Source organism: Octopus sinensis, unplaced genomic scaffold, assembly GCF_006345805.1.
Source record: "Octopus sinensis unplaced genomic scaffold, ASM634580v1 Contig09277, whole genome shotgun sequence".
NCBI lineage: Eukaryota > Metazoa > Mollusca > Cephalopoda > Octopoda > Octopodidae > Octopus > Octopus sinensis.
Genome location: NW_021831752.1, coordinates 331,123 through 352,734, shown reverse-complemented (window position 1 = coordinate 352,734; position 21,612 = coordinate 331,123). Strand labels below are relative to the sequence as shown.

Sequence of the window (21,612 nt, the reverse complement as noted above, 5' to 3'; positions counted from 1 at the left end):
AATTTTAGCATTTTATTTAACGTCGCATGGATACTGACATTTTTTGCTATGCAACCGATCAAACCTAACTACTACAATATATCGAAGGATTTACCTGTCTGCCTGTCTTTATTCGCAATGCTGTAGTCTGAGGTTCTACTAAAAATTCTTTCCAAAAGTGAAGACATTTTTTAACCAAATTGACTTGTACAGAACTTTATATGTCAACTAAAATCAAAAATGATTGCGATTTAATAACAATCCCACTACATGCTTTCTTGGTCCACGTGCACATAGTGAGCAGGGACTTTCAAAACTTATATTTTAGGAATCACTCCAAAACATTAACTAGATCACTACACATTGGGGTGTTGGTAAAAAATTTTTTTGAGAGTGATGCTTTCAAATAGATACAAAGATTTCCATTGGTCTTTGACAGTATCGTATCCAAAATACACCTTATTTAAATTTTGAAAAAACTGGAGATAAAAGAAAAATTGTCATAAATAGGCTTTCATAGAAAATTATTTTATAGCACTCTGCGTTTCAATAAGGACTTAAGTGCCTAAGGTTTCTCTTGTGTCCGCCGCTAAGAAAACATTGGACAGCATTTAATTAGAAAATTATTGAGTTGTCAGATTTACATATTTTAAAGTTATTTTGAATTTCTGTTTTGTAATTTAATTTACATTGTTACATCAAACTCCTCTTTTAGAGCCCACGTTTACTACAGTGATGGGCAGACCCATCTGTGATTGTATTTGTCGATTTGTCATAAATAAAAACGTCGGGTTTTTTATTCTGGATATAGATTGTACAATATCATATTAAAATAATAATTAAAAATAATCTTCTGAATGGTTGGTTAATGGAAATCATTCCCCCATGACTGAAGGGAGACTGTCTACTTCAGGACCGCAACATGTTTTTTGATAATGAAGAAAATAAGTGCACGCATTGTAACTCGGCAAGAAAAACAGTTGATCACCTTGCAACTAGGTGCGGGAGAATGCTGAATAGCTCATATCTTAGACGGCATAACGAAGTAGTCAGATGTATTCACTTACATCTCTGTCGTCAATGTGGAATAAGGAAAACTAAGAAACTAAAGACACACTCAGTTCAATCTGTTGTTAGCAATGAATTTGTGGAGATTCGTGTGGATACTACGATTAGTACGGATACAGCTGTAGCGAATAACAAACCTGATATATTTGTTCATGACAAAATGAGGAATACAATTACTCTTATCGAAGCTGGGATTACTTCGCAAAATTGCCTCAAGCAGGTCGAAGTTGAGAAGTTCCACAAATATGATTTATTGGCAAATGAACTTGAAGCAATTCATCATGCAAAAGTGAAAGTAATCCCTGTTGTAATGACCTGGGATGGAATTGTCTCAAGATTTTTCAAGGGTCATCTTGATGTCCTCAAGCTGGAAGAAAGAGTAAAATCATATATTCAGACAGTGGTTCTGAGGAAGACATTGGAGAGCATGCAGGCTGAAGAGAGGCATGGTATATCGATACCTAGTGAGGAGAAAGCTGACACGGAATGTCAACTAAGGGCAGCCTCAGAATGTCCGCCACGTCCCTCTTCACCTCGGACAAAAGATTGGGAAGGACGTCAGTCGACTTAAAGCTAAATAATATATCCGTACCCTACTTCAGGAGTCAGTACGAGCACTATCCGGAATATGGAAAAACGGGTCGCACCCGGTACTGGCGAATATTTACCGCCAGTACTTCGAACCTTGTATTGCTTACGTTTGCGGATCATGGGGTCCGCGGCTATCGTGGTCCAACAGGAGGCGAATCGAGGAGGCCCAACAAAGGGCCCTCAGATTGACCGATCGTTGGTCACAACCCCCCGGTCTAACTTCTCTGAAGGACTTCATCAAGCTGAACCTGGGCCCGTCAGCGAATGCTACTCCATAAACGGCCTGCCGCCCTGTGCGATCTTGTGTGGGGTCGTGGAAAGATCACCGAGCGAGGATGAGGTCCCTGGTTGAGTGCATCGGGATCACGTGACCTATGTTCGGTTTTTAGCGTGGTCTTGGTGATTTAATAAATAAATAAAAAATTAGATGTTTAACGTTGTGGTTGTCCTACTTGTTCTCATTGTCACTCTCTACTCATCTTACTGCATAATTCAGAAAGTGATTACTCGGAAGTGCCCAACGAAGGAGGATTTGAGCGGGAAAACAATTGTGGTGACTGGGGGAGCCTCGGGTATTCCAATTTCACTCTAATCTCAGGAATTGGCTATGAAGTCTCAAAAGGACTGGCCGAACGAAGAGCACATGTAATCTTAGCCTGTCGAAATATCACCAAAGCACAAGTCGCAGCCAAAGAACTCACAGACATAACTGGCAACCCAAACATTCACGTGATGGAACTCGATCTGGCCTCATTTGACTCAGTAAGACAGTTCTCAGAGCAGCTCCACGAGTCCGAATCAAGCATATCCGCCCTCGTCCACAACGCAGGACTGTCCTGTTCTCAAATATGCTCATTAAACAGTGTTATCATACAAGGAGACAGTGGACTGCCTGGAGACAGTCATGCAAGTCAATTATTTCTCCCCCTTTCTTCTCACTAACCTGCTGATGGACAGACTGACTGAGGGTGCCCGGGTTGTGTTTGTCAGTTCGTGGGCACATGAAATATCCGGCAAGATCAATGAAAGGTTGTTGGGAGGGAAGGAATTGGACGTATTCAAGTCTTATGGGAATAGTAAACTCTGTCAAATCTATTTGTGTCAATATTTGGCCAGGAAATACTCGGAGGGGACTGTCACATTTAATGCTCTTCACCCTGGGACGATTTTCAGTGGGTTTTATTCGACTTTTCCGTTCAAAATTTTTTTCAAGAGTTTTTTTTGGTTGTTTGGGAAGGTTTTTGAGTTTTTTGATTGTGTAGACGACTCAAGAGGGAGCGCAGACTGTGTTGTATGTGACTTCTGACCCTCATTTGGAGGGAATTTCTGGTCAATATTTCGACAATTGTGTTTGGGGAGGAAATCGAGATTTGCGGGGGACCTGGAAATGGAGAAACGGGTTATTGAGGCTGCCGAATTGGCCACAGGAGTTGCCTTTTAAATATCATGAAATTATCATTAGTCGATATCCATTTTTCATTTACTCGATATCCTTGTTATAAATTAGTTAGTTAGTTAATGCACGTTCGCGTTGCCAGTAAACAAAGTTTATGGTTTCGCTTGTGCAATGTTTTTAACTATTCTTGTCGTTAGTTCCTTCCATCCCTTCCTTCGTCTTGCCCTCTTTCTGATTTCGTCCAGATTGTTTGCATCCATCAATCGGCCTCCGATCATAGCATATTCCTTCGTGAGTATTCCCGGGAGACAGTCTCTTGGGCGTCCTCTATATTTAGAGTATTCAGTATGGTCGAAAAATTCTTCCATGACCATATTGCAAGGTGTTCTTTTTTCATTCGTAAAATATGTCCAAACAAGCGCCAGCGGGTTTCAAGTACATTTAGACTTATAGGCCCACAGTTAGCTAACCTGTATAATTTATCATTGATATTTTCTTCGGCCACGAATAGCCGAGGAGTTTTCTCAGTTGACCCCTGTGGAAAGTGACCCCTTGATCTCTATCTCTGCAATACGACCTTTCAACATCCTGCCAGGCATAAGACGACGTGGACCGGCTATAGGAAAGACCGAAGCGGGGAGGAGATCACAATATATAATCAAATAGATTATATACTATGTCAGAATACACACAAGGACTCTCTCATAGACTCACGCTCTTACGGAGGCACCGCTACAAATAGCGACCACAGAATAACAGTAGCTCGGATACGTATGCAAAAAATACTTGGCAACATAGCCATGAACTATACAGCCAATACAAAACAAAGAAGGCTCGCTACGGAGGAATTGATTAACAATACCACGAAACGGAGGAAATATCAAGATAATATCGAACAATTCATAACACAACTAAATACAGAAAAGAGACCAGACGTTCTCCTAAAAGAAGTATTTGAGAAAATTAAACAAGCCGCGGAGGATAGTGTCGGATACAGGAGTAACCGCTCAAACAATTACACATACCATGACTCAAAACTGAGAGAGATGTCAGAACAACAAAGAGACATCCGTCTGAGAATCGAAAACTGTGGTATGGAAACCAAAAAAAGAGCTAAAGAATAAACGGAACAGGCTCCTTCATGAAATTAGAGACAGGGGACGCCTACTATGGATGAAATACTTAGATGATAAAGTTACTGAAATTGAAAGACTCCTACCTGGGAACCAGATATTCATGGCCACCCGATTACTTAATCGAGGCTCACGAAATACCAAAATATCGGTATGGGATGAGTCAGAACACATGATATTGGACGATGAAGATAAAGCATCACGAATCGCAGACCACTTCAAGAGACAATTCCAAACAGATGACACTTATACACCCACATTCATTGGTCATCCGCGAGGCTTACTGAACGAAATAACACCCTCGGAGGTCCTGGAAGCATTTCACCGTATGAACAATAACAGAGCTGCAGGATATGATGGAGAGTCCAGGGAACTACTCAAATACGCTCCCAACAGTCTAGCGAGCTTTTTCGCACATATACTGAACAAGCGTTTGCCCAACACTGCCCACTTCCAATTGGGACAGGAATAATAATACCCGTCCAGAAACCAGGCAAACGACGGGGACCCTGTGGAAGCCTGAGACCGGTTGTATTAGTCACCTCTCTAAGGAAAACTCTATCGACTATTGTTCGAAGCCAAATATCAAGATCAGTCGATCGTTATCTCTCTTGCAGTCAGAGTGGCTTCAGACCTGGAAGATCCACGGCCAATATTGTTTGGACCCATCGCTGGATCAATGCAATATGTCAGAAGTATAAACGATCCTTTCATGTCCTGGGAATCGACATGAGCAAAGCTTTTGATAGCATCAACAGGAGCAAACTACTTATCGTGTTAAAGAACATTATAGATGAAGACAGTCTACGCATGATACATATGCTATTATCGGAAACTCAACTTTTTGTCAGAATTGGCCCTAAAGAATCTAGACTATTTCCTACAAATTTTGGAACCCCACAAGGGGACACACTATCGCCTATATTATTTATCGTCTATCTGGAGGCAGCTCTGAGAAACTTAAGAGCAGAAATTGGATATATGGACAACCAAGTTGTGAAACTCATATACGAGGATGATCTTGACTTTATTACGGAGAATTCGAAATTAATAAAAATTATTATGGAGAAAGCAAAAACAATTCTCGATAAATGGTCACTCAAAGTCAACGAAGAGAAAACCGAAATAACCACCGTCGAACGTATGCCAACTCGCATAGATGAGAAGTGGCGAAACGTCCGAAAACTCGGATCTCTTCTTGGCGATTCTGAAGATATTATTTACCAGACGAAAAATACTATCAACAATTGCACTTAAAAAACTCCAATCTATATGGATGAGAAAAAAACAAATTTCGACTAAGATGCGTCTACGATTATATGATGCATTTGTTCGACCTGTCCTCATGTACAACGCAGGTACTTGGGGAGCATCAAAGAAAAGCATGGAGCAACTTGACACTTTCCACAGGGGTTATAAATTGTATGAAGATTAAAATATTTTTTAATATTATTTTATTGTTATATATTTTAATATTTTTATTAAGGTAAACTATTTTTTAAATAGATACAAAAGGCTATTGAGGTCACAGTTAAGTAGGTGTAGTGTGGATTTGAAAATGGATGGGATGGCTGTACCCACAAAAGAAACATTAAAGTCAATCGAAGAATTAAGAAAAAAGAAATTCGTCAACTCAGAAGCATTAATCTGTTCTGACATAACATTAAGTCCTAGTTGCAATAAATCAGGAAAAGATGACGATTGAATTAGAAAAGCAGCTTAATGTACTAATTATATAATTAAGAGGAAGCATTATTAATTGACTGCTAGGGAGTTGATTTAGAGGATATTGGGGACTCCATTCCCAGTTGTGAGCCACGATATGTCATTTATTCCTACAAAAAACGACACGACGAACTGCGAGTTTCCTACCCGCTTGTGGCCATTTATGTGAGGGCTGACTGTATTCATATTTGCCACTTATTTGCAGCCTGCACTGCCGAGTCCAACATGATCTATGCCTCCAGTTTCCATACGTTCACCAAGGATGCCAATCTGTCGAAAGTATGGGCTAATTTGTCACTTGTAGACTTACAATTGTGCTCTTCATGAACTTTGCGATGACTTGCTTTAGAGATTATTTAGGAACTATATTTTGGAAATTAATTATTTTCTTTTTTGTTTAATTGAGAATAATATTTTATTTAATATTTAATAAATAAAAGTGATGCAATCAATGTTTCCTGTTGATGGTGGTGAATGCTTCCAGGCACCAATAAACTACCTGGTTCCTGTCATTAATCGATTCCACTACGACCTACCTCCCAGTCCTTGTAGGATATTTATGCAGTTCGGATTTTGCCAGTTGAATTGACTTATTTATTTCCTAGTTTGGGATATCAATGTCCGGATAGTCATGGGGGTTCTCACTTTTATGACTATTTCGATGACCCTGATTGTGATGGTCTTCCGTCGACGGGGGATATTCGAATGTTGGTGCTCTTTGTGGTGGACGCATCACATTTCCGTTGTCGGATCATTTCCGATTCTGGATCGTATACGACAAATTATGAGAAACAGTCAAAGCAACTTAACTTTGACTTGATTAAACATTTTTCTAATCCGAAACAGCAGATCAGGCCAGAACACTTTCAAGTGGGTGATCGAGTGGCTGTTTTGATGAAAGAGACTTTCAAACGGTACAATCTTGTCAATATTTCCTAGTGCTGTGATAGACGAGTGTCGAGACTATGACTTGGTCGTGACATTGCTGGACGAAGGGTCTTCTTGCATAACTCAGAAGGAGAACATTTTTATCTTACCGCCCGTCCTGTCTTCAATTCGTCCACAGGTAGTGTCTGAGTAAGCAGAGTCAGGCCGTGGATGTGTATTTGAGTGGGATTGTTCCGTGCGATATGAATTCCGAGTGGAATACTCAAGTGAACAATCACGTGGAACAATTAGTTCAAGGAGAACAAGTCGTGGCCCACATTGAGTTGAGGTGACCACTTGTTGTAGACAGTAGAGCGGGGAATACATTTTGGGTGAATACTCTCATCAAGTGTTGTAAACTACCCATTTTGGATGTCCCTGTCATGCATTTTGACTTGGTTAATCACTTGATTGTAGAGAAGATGGGACAATCGAATAAAGATGTATGCTTGGTTATTAATTATAGCACATACACACACTCACTGAAAGACTGTACGGACACTCCATGTTCAGGTTATCCCCCGTTCCCATTGACTAGATCGGAAATTGGGAGGGAGTCGTTCGAAGGGACTATTCCAGTGAAGATTGGTCATGTTGAGAGTCCGTCAATGTTTTATGTGCATAAATGCGACTCGTTGGGGTTGTTCAGACAGATGAATGGAGATTTGTACAGTCAGTACTCCAAGTTTAAGCACTGTGTCCACCCGAAGGAGGGGGATTACGTGATCACAATATGCCCGGAAAACGACGCAAGAGCAGATTATTGGTAAGTCTGTGGTCTAATGGTAGTTTCCGACGTGGAATAGTGAAGGAGGTGTTGGGGGAATCACGATGTGAGGTCACGTGGGTAGATACGGGGGAGACTCCCACAGTCCTAGTGTCGGACATGTATATGATGCCTTCGGAATACTGCCGATTCAATGCCTTTGCTCACTGTTGCTGTCTCCTCCAAGGGGGACAGTGGTCTGCTCGGGCGAAGGAGGCATTCCAACGGTTGGTGGCGAGACCTGGGGACTATTCCGTGGAGTGTGGTGATGAAGGAGTGGTGAGACTCTTCTACCACTGTCCATTTCCTATCGACATATTGGAGGAGATGAAGTTGATGGGATATTCTCCAGATGGAGTAGATGTGGATGTAGTGTTGGGGTATATTCTGTTTAGAGGACTGAGGAGATATGTATTGAGATGAAGGATGCGTTAAGACTAGTCAGTCCTGAAGGATTGGCGATATGGATTGCGGAGTCACTTCGCTTCATGGTTGAGTACTGGGGGACTGACGACGAACTGTGGAATCTCTTGCTGGATTGTTTGAGAAGTCAAGTCATTGACGATTCTTTTCTTATTGAGTCCCGTCTAGTTTACATTCTCGAATTGGAATTGCAGGTTTTGTTGTTTGATTATTGTAGGGCTACGACAACATATCCTACTACCCGGATGGACTACTGGATGTCTGGGGTTATTTGGTAGACTATGAGAGGTTTGGTGTTGTGGGGTGATTGTTAGTTTTTGTGTGCAGGCCATCTATTTGGAGGCCCACTGTGTATTTATTCAGCACTTGATGTATGTGGCCAATGAAGAAAGTCTGTTTTGCGTACGACTTAGTTGACGATTGTAGTGGACTAACCATGTTTTGGAGATATTGACTGGACTCCTCAAATATGTTTCGACTCCTCTGCAGGCAAATGACCAGAACATTGTGTCCTCGTCACTCACAAGTCTTCTGACGAGAGATGCAGTTACTGATCCTCAAGTTGTTCTCCCCATTCTTAAATGCTTCACTGTCACCCTCAGATATAAACCGTTGGATTGTTTTTACATTTCAGAGCTGCATTTCGTTTTGAATGCGAAGTGATGGCCATGTGTGGTATTTGTTATTTGTTGAGGGAGAGTGAAGACATTCAGGTAGTCCTCTCTTTATTTACATTACAGGTTTTGGAAGAGATACTCAATCTTCTGCAAGTCCTTATTCCTAATATGTCTAATCCATCCTGCCTCATCAATTATAAAATTGTGGAAAATTTGAAAAGGTTGTTTTTTCTTCTAATTGTAGGCTATCATCATTCCCTGCCCCACTGTCTACGACGAGTGAATCACTGCTGGGATTATTCCGCAAACAAGAGGATGAGTCAGTCATACATCCAGTAGAGGCGGCTAACGAGCATTGGCCAGAGTTTTTCCTAGAAATGTGTAGTCATATTTTTACTTTTAAGTTTCCCCGTTGAGTTTGCTACCTCAATGAAAGAGTTTTGGAGGAGGGTTAATATGGAGGGAAATGGAAAATGGTAGGATATTTATTAATCCTAGGCTACAACCCATGGTCACGTGGGCGGAGACAGACTTAAAATTGTTTTTCGCAGTCCGTTTAAGCAATGTTAAGGACGAGGGAGTGGTGGTAGTTGAGGACAGCCAATTACTGTTTCGGTACTGATACAAGTCGTAATTTGTAGAGGAAAGTCTGAGGGGGAGTTGTATGCGTTCTTTCTCCCATTGAAGGGTTCGGTGGTGTCCTCTTCTCGATACAGAATCTGTTTGAAGGAAGTGCAGATTGTGTTGAGGAAGAAAGTGGCAGGGCGCTGGAAGTGTGTGTCCACTCGTAGTCGAGTATGTGCTCTTGTAATGTCCAGTTGAACTGGTTGGCTGTGGATCCCAAGAGGTTTGTGGATTCGGAATCAGAAGAAGACGATTCTGACTTGGAAGATAACTATTTCTTCAGCAAACGTTTGCTTTGTCCCCTTATTTGTAGCCCACAGTACCCATCTGGATAGTAGTGTGGACGAATTGAGTGAGCCTGAGGATTTTACAGTGTTGCGTCCTCCTTGTTATTAAAATTTTTTTTTTTTTAAACATACCTGTTTTTATCTCATTTTTTCCTAAGGCTAAAAAATTAAACAAAGTTTTTTACATATAAAACATTTAAAAATAATCCAAAGAAAATTTTATTTTAAAAAAATTTGACATTTTAAACAAACAGTCACAAATAAAATGCTAATTAGTCTTGGGACAAATTACTTAATACTTTGTAAAGTATCCGTTATTCTCCAAAACTGCATTTAAGCGATTTTATAATTGTTAACAAGCTTTTTACAAGTTTCAACAGGAATTTTATTTCATTCTTCAAAACAAAATGATTTTAATTCCGCGATATTTTTTGGATTATGCGCCCATACTTTGGCTTTTAATTCCTTCCAAAGGTTTTCAATCGGATTAAGATCTGGGGACTGACTTGGCCATTCAAGGGTATCAATCAAATGTTCTTCTAGCCATTTTTGAGTTTTTTTTGCGGTGTGCTTTGGATCATTGTCTTTTGAAATGTCCAATTTCCTGCAATACCACATTTCTCAATTGACGAAAATAGATTTTTTTCCAAAATATCACAGTATTTAGAAGCATTCAATATTCCGTCAATCACATGAAGTTCTCCAACGCCCAAGAAGAAAAACACCCCCATAGCATAAACTGCCACCTCCATGTTTAACTGTTGGTATGGTATTTTTGGACGATATTCATCCTCCGATTTACGCCACACGTAGCTTGTATAATTGTGTCCAAAAATTTCTATCTTTGTTTCATCCGACCAAATAATATTATTTAGAAAGTCGTCGTCTTTAAGTAAAATTTTTTTGGCATATTTTAGCCGTGCATGGACGTGTTTCTTAGTAAGCAGCGGAACTTTACGTAGACGACATTTATGGAACCCTTCTTTTCTTAGGGCATTTGTAACAGTCTGTGAACATACTGGTGTTCCTATCTCACCCAAGTAAGTAGAGAGTTGTTTACGAGATAATCTCGGATTATCAAGCACTTTTCGTCTAATTATGGAAATTGATCGAGATGATTTTTTTTGGTTGTCCTGATCTTGGCTTATTTTTGGTAGTTTTAAATAATTTCGATTTATTGATAATGTTCCATACTGTACTCTTCGGAATATGAACACTTTCGGAAATTTTTCGGATTGAGTTTCCTGCATTATATTCAAGAAGTATAAGTTTTTTTTATTTCTTCTGAATGTTCCTTTCGCTTAAGCATGTACAAAATATTAATCGCAAATAATGCTAATAATCATTTAAATATACGAATTAATCTGGAATTAGTATAATTTTTTTGATGAATTCAATTATTTTATCAAAAAGTAAATAAATAACTAACTGTCCCAAGACTAATTGGAACATGATATTCTATCTGTTGGAAATAAATGTGAAATTTTTCTATAAATAAAACGAATTTTGTAATTTTTTATGATCTAGGACAGCGGTTCTCAACCGTGGTCCCCAGAAAATTTTTAGTGGTCCCCAGGAATTTTCGAAAAATAAAAATATATTAAAGTTAAAACTAATTGTACAATTAAGTATAAATCAAAAACATTGAAATTAATCAAGCGGTTCTCAATCGTGGACCCCAGAAAATTTTTAGTGGTCCCCAGGAATTTTCGAAAAATAACAATATATTAAATTTAAAACTAATTGTACAATTAAGTATGTGACAGTCCGAATAAAATACACGCCGAATAATCTACACTTGTCACAAATGGCTGAAAAAATTAGAAATCTAAAAATTAGTATGAAAAAAATCAATAATTGATTATTTATTTTAGTAGAATCACATTATTATTTTTATTTAAAAAAGCGTGAACATGCGTGTAGTGAGATTATTTAAGGAAACACTGGACAAAATCAAAGAAATGAAAGACTCTAACTTTGATACATCGTCAATCGAGCGGCATGAGCGATACAGGCTCACAAAATTGGGAAAGAATTTCCATTTTGAAAATGGAAAAACATATTTTCGAAAAAATGGGCTTAAATTGCGTTTTTTCTGTGAAGATGAAATCGAATTAAAGCTTAAGTGCGTTGAGGTCCAACTTAATAAATAAAATTTAGGCGGAACATAACTATAACCCCTTTGGGAGAGACCGGCTTTTTTCGAAATTAAGAAATCTCTATTATGGATTGAATAGAGAAGAAATCTCTAAGGTGATTTCGAATTGTGCTTTCTGTCAGGTAATAACTCCTTTTAGTAAATATTCTTAGTCGAAAAAATATTGTCTACGAAGCCTCCGATTACGCCAATCATTGCAAGGAGATGTAGGGACAAATCATTGCGGTTTAATTGACCTCAGAAGATATTCGGCGTTGAATGATGGCTTTAGCTGGGTATGAATTTAATGTTAATAAATAGATTTTGGTAATTGTGGATTCTTTTTCCAAATATGTAATGCTTGAACTGTCGGTGACCAAATCTTCTGAAGAAATCGCAGATTTATTCCAAAGAATTTTTTATTATGTCGGGCCTCCGCTTATTCTACACACTGATAATGGAAGGAATTTTGCAATTCGCAAATGGATGCTCTATGGTACGAAATATGGTATAAAACATGTACGTGGGAGGCCTCGTGCTCCTTGGGTACAAGGGCAAGTCGAAAGGTTAATGATTTAAAATCGATTTGTAGATTTAATCAAAGCATAAAACGCTGGATATCGTCGGCAAGTTCTTCTCAAAATTGTTTTGGACGATATCGCGAATGCATAAAGGACATCGTGTATGATTACAATAACAGCATTCATTCTTCGACAAAAAAATCCCTTTTTATATATTCATGGGTGTTGAAAATCCTGGAAGGATTGATGAAGGGGGAATGGAGCAACTTTTAGCCTATGATTCAACTGGATTATCAGAGCACGAGAAAGTGCATTAGAAAACTTAATTATTGCTGGCGAAAAAATGATTGAAAAAAGAAAATGGAGATACGACGAAGAAAATATCAATGTCGGAACGACTGTGCTTTTAAGGTCTCAAGCGTCAAATTAATTTTTAGACAGGACAACGATGCCAATGTTCGGCAGTATCCGCTGTACGATGGACTTGATGTTAATAAGTATATTGTTGTCGAGCGAAGAAATGATCTCTATGTTATCGAAAAGGGAACGGTGAGCGGTTACACGGAATTCATATTTCTCGATTAGCTAAAATGATTAATTTTCATAAATCCATAATAAAAATAATTTTTTATTTAAATTAACGATAAATTTTATATGAAAATTTTATTAGGATAACCTAAAATGGAATAACAATATTCAAACGTATAAGTTAACTGCGTAAATTGAGGGTACTTTTGTCGAAGTGGTCGCAGTTTTTTTTTGAAGATAATTAAAATTAATTAATTTTTTTAGTGAAAAATAGATTATTTAATTTATAACCTCTATCAATAATTTAAATGGTTATTAAAATTATTTAAAAATTTATTTAACCATTTAGTCATTTTTAGTACGCGGCATCCAAATTCCAGGACTGTAGAAGGATTTATGTCTTTTACAATCTGTGCAAAAGATTCCTTATAGTTCTGTATTTGTTTTCGCCACATAAATTCTGAAAAAATAACTAACTAAAAAAACCGGTACTTTTGTCGAAGTGGTCGCAGTTTTTTTAGGCCTTTTAAAAAATCTAATAATTTTTGAGGTGGAATATATTATATTTTATTTAAGTCGCTCTATCAATAATTTAAAATATTATTAAATTTTTTACTAATTTATTTTCTAATTTTGTTTATATTATGGCGAGCATGTACCTAATATTGATATAAACTGGCACTATAGGTCACATGGAAAATTCTGTTGTGGACTTATGCAACATCAAATTCCGACAGCTCCCAATAAGTAAGGAGGATGCAGTGCATTTTCTGTTAATAATATTTTAATTATTGATAGAGCGACTTAAATAAAATATAATATATTCCACCTCAAAAATTATTAGATTTTTTAAAAGGCCTAAAAAAACTGCGACCACTTCGACAAAAGTACCAAATTGAGTGTGGTTGGTTTTGTTTATATAAATTAGTAAAAAAGGTTAATGAATTTTACATTAAAAATCATATTTTTAATAATAATTAAACATTTTGTTGTGTAAATTTTTAATTTCAGTAAAATTAAAGAATGTAATTATTCGGCGTGTATTTTATTCTGTCGCGAGCGCTGCGAGCGACCGAGCGCAGCGAGCGATCACTCAATTTCTAGATGCGATCAATCAACAAATTCATAAATTGACAAATACCCGTGCTGGTATTTGGGTTTAAATATATTCGATTACAAAAATTAAAATCGATGCTAAAGCAGAATGTGCTTTAAAACCGATTTCATAAATAAAAATAATATTTTAAAATTTGTAATTGATATTTTAGAATAATGAGAAAAAATCTAATGCTTCATAATTTATTAAAATGTCAAAACAGGAATCTTCTGAAGGAGCAAGCCTGTCTGCACAGTTCATTTGTGATTAGAAGACCTAATTTTAGAGATTGAAACGAGAAATAGCAATGAGATCTGTCAAATTATTACCCCCTCACAACCTAAACCAAATTAGCGTTCAGTATTCATTGATTTTACTTTTTATATTAAGGTCTACTTATAAATTATTTTATGGGATTCAATGGAAAACTTAAGTTATTTCAATTTTAAATCATGTTAAATTTAAATAATTTAATAAATATATTTGTTGATGACAGGCTTGTTAGGCGTTAAAGTCGCTCTCAGCGCTCGATCGCTTGCAGCGCTCGCGACATATTCGGACTGTGACATACTATTGGAAAAAATTAAATAAAAACAGCTATGTTAACGAAAATAAAATTTTATTAAAAATAAACAAGTGTCCTAAGACTAATTTGACCCACTGTATGAACTGCTCGCTAATTTATTAGTAATGAATGAACTGTGATTTTTTTATAATGATTTTTATATTTTCTGTTTAAGAACAATTATTTGTTAATGAGGAAAGGGAGAGTTAATGACGGGTGACTTAAATCTACGAAACAATAATATACGGTCAGGAAACCGAAAGGACAGTTTTAACCGCATCGACCACATTTGTTGATTGTGGAAAAGCGAGTGATTCGAGATTAAAGGCATAGGGAGTTGGGACGTCTGCCCCACTTACTCTCAGTATTGGGGCATCCAGAGAGTAAAACACAGAACCTTATATAAAAAAATATAATCCCAACTCTCTGCAATTGCCGATGATATTTCTGAACCGACACCACAAGTGTGCCATCCATTTTCGACAGTGATGAGATGGTTAGTTTTCATTACCGACTCTTTGACAGTGTCCATGTCCAGCGGCCTCAATGAGCGCAGATTAATAACCTCGAATAATGAAATACCAGTCCAACCTCGCACTCCACCCCAAACTTGTCCTTCAATTCATTGGCTGCTTCCAACGCAACATCAACTCCTCTCTCCAAACTCACAATCGTCACCGAATTGCCTTGTCGGACAATCTTGGCCTTTCCAATGGGCAAAGTGAAGTCATCCGAGAGCGCCTCTTCGGATACCGGAAACGATTTGGAATAAAGAGCCTCAGTCTCGAGGAATATGACTGGGTCGGGACTTCGAACAGCTGCCTTTAGAAGACCCCTGGCATCTTCACTGTCATATGGGGAGAGCACAACAAGTCCGGGGACACTCATATACCAAGCAGCGAAGCATTGGGAGTGCTGAGCTCCCACAGCTCCAGGAGACCCATTAGGTCCCCGGAATACAATAGGACACTTCATTTTGCCTGCAGACATATATGCCCCTTTTGCGGCCGAGTTGATGATCTATTCGAGTAATGTTGTTTTCGTACTTGATCTATTGCTTGTAGGGCAAAGTTGAATGTCATGAACTCACAGATCGGTCGAAGTCCTCTCTAAGTATAACCCACATTCAAACAACCAAGGCGGCACCCACGGCGAGTCCAGTGAACCCCATCTATTGGTTAGTCATGATTTTATGCCTCAGTTATTGGAGTATCCAACATTCGGGGTTGTCCGTGCTTGTCGTACAGTCCTTTGGTGATCTATTTTACTTAGGCATGGAGAATGCCTTGTAGGCCCCGTTATAGAGAGCTACTTCCTCCCCCAAAACGAACACGTTCTGGTCTCTGCTTAATTCTTCGTCGATGGCAGAGTTTAATGCTTCGCGTACTGTCATCTAAGGTTAGGAATTAGGACTACATCTCGGGAATTGAATGACGTGGAGAGACATCGAAGGGGAGTGTTTCTCCACAAGGTTTGGGTCTACAATTAGTAATTGTGTATAAAACCATTTTTACAGCATTCACATACATTAAATACCACAACAACAGTCAGCGTTAATTTAAGTATTAAAAGTTAAGAGTGATAAATTAATTCAGAAAAATCAGATAATAAACTCAGAAAAATTACTTTAAGCATTCCTCGTTCACGGAACTAAAAAATTTGTGACAATGGTCGACTTGAGGCTCGGTCTAACCACCACAGTTCACTTCTGCCATATTTCTCTATTAGGGTTTTCAATTAAATAGAAAAAATTGTTTATAGACAGATTCTAGACACTTTTTAGTTAAATTCGTTGTCAGAAAATCATTCAACTGCCAAAAAACTTATAAATTGGTATTTATTTCTAGAAATTTTAAATGGCATTAAAAATTAAATACGATGTGAATGATATCAAACCAATTAAGATTAATTTTAGAATTTTTTTAATTTTGATTATTTCAAAAAGAATGTATCACATTTTTAAACGACAGGCTTTCTCAGCCTCAAAGAATCTTAATCAGTTTCTCTTTTACAGGAATATGTGACACATCAAGTGTCAAAAATTCAAATTCTGTCTTGCATTCTCTTCAAAAATATTAAAAATTCGCCAATTTAAAAAAGATGAAAATTTATGATTTAACAAAGTAGACATGGTGCCTGTTAAAATAAGTTCGAAAAATCTTATTAAATAATTTTTGGAAATCAATTCTTAACAATGTCGTATTAAGTAGATTGTAATCAAAAATCGAAAAATATAATCATTTCAAAAATGAAAAAACATTCTTTAAGTGAATTTAAAAATGTCGTATTTCCGAGTTTATACAAATACGCAATCAACTGTCAGTATAAAACAAATTTTGATTTAATTCTCTTCAAAAATGCCTGATGATGATCAGTCCTCGGTTTATTTTTTGACTGTAATTTTTAGAATCCAGGAATAGAATACGAGGAGTGTAAAATTATACTTTTCGATATGGTTTATTTTATGAATATAATTTTCAGACTAACTACATGGATAATTTCGAAAACTAAAAAAGACTAAAAATATTAGAATAACACTTTACTGTTTGGTTTCAATTTTAATTCCTTATTTAAATACCAATATTTAATTATTTCAAATATATTTATTAATTCAATGCGACGTGGTGATGTGGAGGGGGTCCTCCAAAATCTCCCCGAAGACACGATTCACCGACTGTGTGAAAGTATAGACATACCTAATACAGCCTCGTACATGTGTGTCCTCAATTCCCCCCACACTCCCTCTAAAATCAGAGTACTGAAGGAGGAAATGGACGAACATCTCATCCAAAAATGCATGGCATATATCCACGAATTCATGTTGTGGTCTCTCCGAATGCTTAATTCACCCAAATTGGTGGACTTTCTTTGTCTATTTAGAATATATCCGAGGAGTTGAGCAACAGTGGATGTTATGGACTCGTCGCTAACTCGATCTGCACAATTCTTGGGAATCCCCGACAGTAATTTGGTGTGGTAGCGAATTGGCAGTGTCGTTGAGGTCAAATCTCTTAGGAAAGGTCGTGGGATTAGTCACGTGCGACTGGAGTGGCGTGTGGTTGTGACAGTGTCGTCCAGTTTGGCCAGCAAAGTGCTAAAACCGACTGTGTGTGTTACATTTGTGTGGGGGGATGGGTCGTCTAAGCATGTACAAGTACTATTAGGGTAATAAATGCAGATGTCTGTCCCTCAGTTCGACTCTCTCCGCTACACTGTGGCCTCGCTTCTCCTCAGAATGGATAAGTCACATCAATGATTAATTAATATTTATTATAGTTTTAATTAATAATTATATATTTGGGTATTTTATATATATGTGAGTAGGCTAGATTTTTTAATATTTTTGAAATGGTTTAAATTTGAATAGATTGTATAAATCAATGTGGGGACAATTGGAAGAGACGTAAGGAACCCGTGGTCGACAGGATAGATGGTCCAGTGACCACAGAAGAGACGCCATTTTAAATAAATTTGATTAATTTTTGATAAATATACACAAAACACAGAATAATTTAGTTAATTTTACTGCCAATATGACGAGCTCTAAGAGACAACAGTCGATGGCAAATGTTGAATATAATCCTTATTTATGACTTTTATCTATAATAAATTAATATTCAAATTATTTCTAAAATGTATAACAAAATAAATTAAAATATTTAGTTGACCTTAAACATGTCTCCGGTTAATCCCTTCCTTGAAGACAGCGACGACGAGTACTCTTTCGGAAATCAAAATCAAGCCAAAGCCGAATCGAAGAGGTCCAACCTTCTCAACGAAGCCAAAACCATAAGCCAAAGAAAACTCGAGTCAACTCAACGCGTAATATCCCTTATAAACGAGAGTGAGGTCACTGGACTGTCCACTGCAGAAGTACCTCTTTCTTTTAATCTCCCAGCAATTGAGTCGTCAGGGAGAACAACTCAGAAATATTGACTCCAAGCTGGAATCGATGGAGGAAAACCTCAAAGACTCACAAAAAAATATTGATGGAATGGGTAGTTTTTTCCGCAGTTTATTCTCCTTCAAAAAATCAGCACCTTCCGTTTCTCCTGTGAGGAAGGAGTCTGAGAAACCTTTGACTCAGACTGGTGTAACCCATTCTGTCGTGGAGGAGACTGGTGATTTGGATTCGAATGTTGGACTGATTTCATCGGGTGTTAGCAGACTGAGGGGATTGGCTCTCGGACTGAATGAAGAAATTGAACAGCAAAATAAACAACTCGATAAAATTAATAATCGTTCTGCGATGGTGAATCATCAACTCAGCACACAGGAGACAAAAATTAAAAAACTAATGAAATGATGTGTTATCTAATGTTCTATTTACATAATTATTGACCCAATAAACAACTGTCTTAGGCAAAATTATCATTTTCACAATTGTTATTAAATTGGTAGTATTCATGTCAGATATCAATTTAGTTATCCAGGGTATTACTTACGCCATTACGTTATGATTCATTTAAGTGAAACTTCAATATAGGCAAGAAAATAGCTAAATGGTGAGTTTTTAAACCAAGAAAATTCTACATCAGTGCTCTCTGTACATGCAATGATTTACTACTACAAAAATCGTTGAGTCTTCGAGAAGAATAGCCTGAAAATTTTCTAATTAAGTTTTCCTTGTGCTAGTATCTTTCCGCACATGCGTTTCCATGTCCTCTTGTTGTTTGCTAGTGTTCTTCACTTTGTAAATTGTTTGTTTATTCATGTAAAGTCTTCTCTTAATGCGGTAGTTAGAGTGACTCTGGAACTTTCACAGAATGATCGAACAAAGAAGCCTTCCATTGCGTATTTAGCAGATGATCTGCCCAGTCTTAGATGTGGCCAAAAAGTCGCCATATTGAATTCAAAATGTCCACGGAGATCGGTCTCGAACTAAATCTTTTGTATAATGTCAAGTTTATATTTTTCTTGGAAATTGTATAATTCTTCTCAGTTTGTTTCAATGAAATTGGTTCAAATTGTTTAATTCAGCTTTAATGATTCCCCATTTCGGTCAGTTATACGTCAAAACTGGAACAATAAACGTGTTATAAATATTTAGTTTTGTCTTTGCATTTAGCTTTCTTACACGCCAAATGTTTAAGAATTTATTATGCGATTGATATTATCTTTCTATGGGTGACATCTTCAGAGTCATCTAGCAGTGATCCGACTTTTTAACGCTTTCTCCAGTGTTCATCATAGGTGAGTATAGCTCCAACAATTTTCGTGTATTCCGTTTTATTATAATTGACTGTTAGAAATCATTTCGAAAATATATTTGGTCATGTTCTCTAATATTTTGTAAAAATTGAGAACAGGAAAAAGTAACTAAGTCAAAGAATAGTCGAGAACCTGAGGGGCAGCTCTATGACGCCACACTGCGTATTAAATGGCAGTTTCCGTGGACCTGAAATTAGGAAGACGATAAATAGAACTGGAACAGTGAGCCACCCTGTGGTTTGCTTTGTGATGTGTAGAAATATTTTGACACAGTTTTGCCAAACTAATTGGTAGTTTGATAGATGAGAGTTTTAAAATGTTTTAGGATGATTCTGATATTGTCTTGATTTAAAAGGTCACAAATATTTCCACAAGTTTAATTTTGTGAACTGAGTCGAATGCTTTGGACATATCCATTCCGAGTATCTCAGTGTTCTGTTTGTATTTCTGACATAAGCCAGCGGTCCTTCTATGTGTACAGATAACATCAGCGTGGATGTCCAGTTCTAAACCCTCTTTTCCCTGGCGACAAACAATTTTCCACCTTAATTCTTCTAGTCTCTAATGCGACCAGCGATGATGTTTTCCGGAGCGTAATAGTAGAATAATAGGTTTTAAGTTGGGTGGGGTCTTTTCTGTTTTCCCAGTAACTGCAATGGAATTAACCATCCTTTATCAAAATATAATGGACTGTTCTGTTGAAATGCTTTGTTCAGGATGTCTGCAATTGTTTTAGCAAGTTTCATTTGCGCGTACTTTACTAGTTCAGGTTGGATATTATCTGGTTCCTCAAACCTGCCGGCCTCCAATACTTCACAAGTGTCTATTGCCAAACTTAATTCTCCTACCGAATGTGGATAAATTTTGTGTCCTGATTCATCCGCTCAGTTAAACATTTTGTAACAAAACTCAGATAAAGTCTCTTTTTTTGTAAATGACAGCAGCTCCCATAGTAAGTTTTTTTCAGTTGGTTGTATGCCTTATACAGTCCACGTGAGTGATTACTAGGTTGTGGTCACTATTTGTCTTCAATTCCCCATATAACCGCAAATCTACAAGCAAATGTTTATGGGCAGCTTTGCATAGAATATAGTCTATTGGATTGAATATTTCTACTTTCTAATTCCAGTCCATGTCGTTTTGTGTTTGGCTAGATGACGAAATGCCGTGTTACATAAAAATAGGTCTAAACAGATACAGAATTGAATCAAAGGGGTTTTCCGGGTTTTTTTTATGGAATCCAATACATGTTTCCCCAGGTCTGACTTCCCCAGCTTTGGCATTCTTGAAAGTGTTGTATCAATGTTTGAGGGTGGATTAGAATTCATAAAGTTCTTTCGAGTTAGCATAAGCTTCGGGTCCAGTCGGCGCCTACACATTAATGAATGTGGCCAAAAAGTTGAGCCTGGTTCCTAATTTGATTTAAAACACCGGAATCCTGTCCGAGACGGACCACATCCGGAATACAGGCTTTTCTAATTTTCGGTTGATTACGAATCCCAGATTGTAGTAACGACAGGGAAGGTAATAAGTAGGGCAACCAATTGCAATTTTTTGCAATTAAATATAATTTAATTAAAATTCGATAAATAATAAAGTAATGAATAGACATTAATTTTAATTATATTTTTATTCGATTTAAATTTGCAATTTTTTGCAATTTTTTGTAGTCATTTTACAATTTTTTGCAATTTTTTAAATTAAAAAAAAATTTTTTTATTAAAAATAATATAATTATAAGTAAAAGATTATTAAAACGTGTTTTAGTTGTTTGTTGTAATGGGTAAAAGGACAGTGTCACAGAAAATTTCATTTTATGCAAAGAAATTCCCCGAGTTTGTTATTGACAGTGAAGGGAATTTATTTTGCTCCAATTGCTCAACTGTTGTACGGTGTGACACAAAATTTTTTGTTGATGCGCACCGTTCTTCAAAAAAACATTTAAAAGCACACAGTATTTCTTTGAATTTAAATTTATAGAATGGACAAATTCATCTCAGAGTTCACAAACATTTCTT

General features: G+C 37.1%; 4 protein-coding genes across 4 annotated transcripts; 2 read left to right on the top strand and 2 right to left on the bottom strand.

Annotated features, from left to right (window-relative positions):
• The first annotated feature begins 4,896 nt into the window (after window positions 1-4,896).
• LOC115228070 lies at window positions 4,897-5,424 on the top strand. The gene has a single exon (XM_029798743.1). The coding sequence runs from the start codon at window positions 4,897-4,899 to the stop codon at window positions 5,422-5,424; it is 528 nt and encodes a 175-aa protein (XP_029654603.1).
• A 4,651-nt stretch (window positions 5,425-10,075) lies between these two features.
• On the bottom strand, window positions 10,076-10,786 carry LOC115228069. The gene has a single exon (XM_029798741.1). It carries the CDS (start codon window positions 10,784-10,786, stop codon window positions 10,076-10,078), a length of 711 nt encoding a protein of 236 aa, XP_029654601.1.
• Window positions 10,787-14,926: 4,140 nt separating this feature from the next.
• On the bottom strand, window positions 14,927-15,358 carry LOC115228068 (pyruvate dehydrogenase E1 component subunit beta-1, mitochondrial-like). Its single transcript, XM_029798740.1, has one exon. The coding sequence runs from the start codon at window positions 15,356-15,358 to the stop codon at window positions 14,927-14,929; it is 432 nt and encodes a 143-aa protein (XP_029654600.1).
• Window positions 15,359-18,058: 2,700 nt separating this feature from the next.
• LOC115228067 (synaptosomal-associated protein 25-A-like) lies at window positions 18,059-18,689 on the top strand. The gene is made up of 2 exons (XM_029798739.1): window positions 18,059-18,205; window positions 18,282-18,689. The coding sequence occupies exons 1-2, from the start codon at window positions 18,059-18,061 to the stop codon at window positions 18,687-18,689; spliced, it is 555 nt and encodes a 184-aa protein (XP_029654599.1).
• Window positions 18,690-21,612: the final 2,923 nt, after the last annotated feature.

Bases quoted from the DNA above. Each gene is read 5' to 3' on its own strand.
- LOC115228070 (XM_029798743.1), top strand. From the start codon at position 4,897: ATGAGCAAAGCTTTTGATAGCATCAACAGGAGCAAACTACTTATCGTG.
- LOC115228069 (XM_029798741.1), bottom strand. From the start codon at position 10,786: ATGCAGGAAACTCAATCCGAAAAATTTCCGAAAGTGTTCATATTCCGA.
- LOC115228068 (XM_029798740.1), bottom strand. From the start codon at position 15,358: ATGAAGTGTCCTATTGTATTCCGGGGACCTAATGGGTCTCCTGGAGCT.
- LOC115228067 (XM_029798739.1), top strand. From the start codon at position 18,059: ATGTCTCCGGTTAATCCCTTCCTTGAAGACAGCGACGACGAGTACTCT. The intron at 18,206-18,281 runs GTAATATCCCTT...TTAATCTCCCAG, and splicing joins AACTCGAGTCAACTCAACGC to CAATTGAGTCGTCAGGGAGA.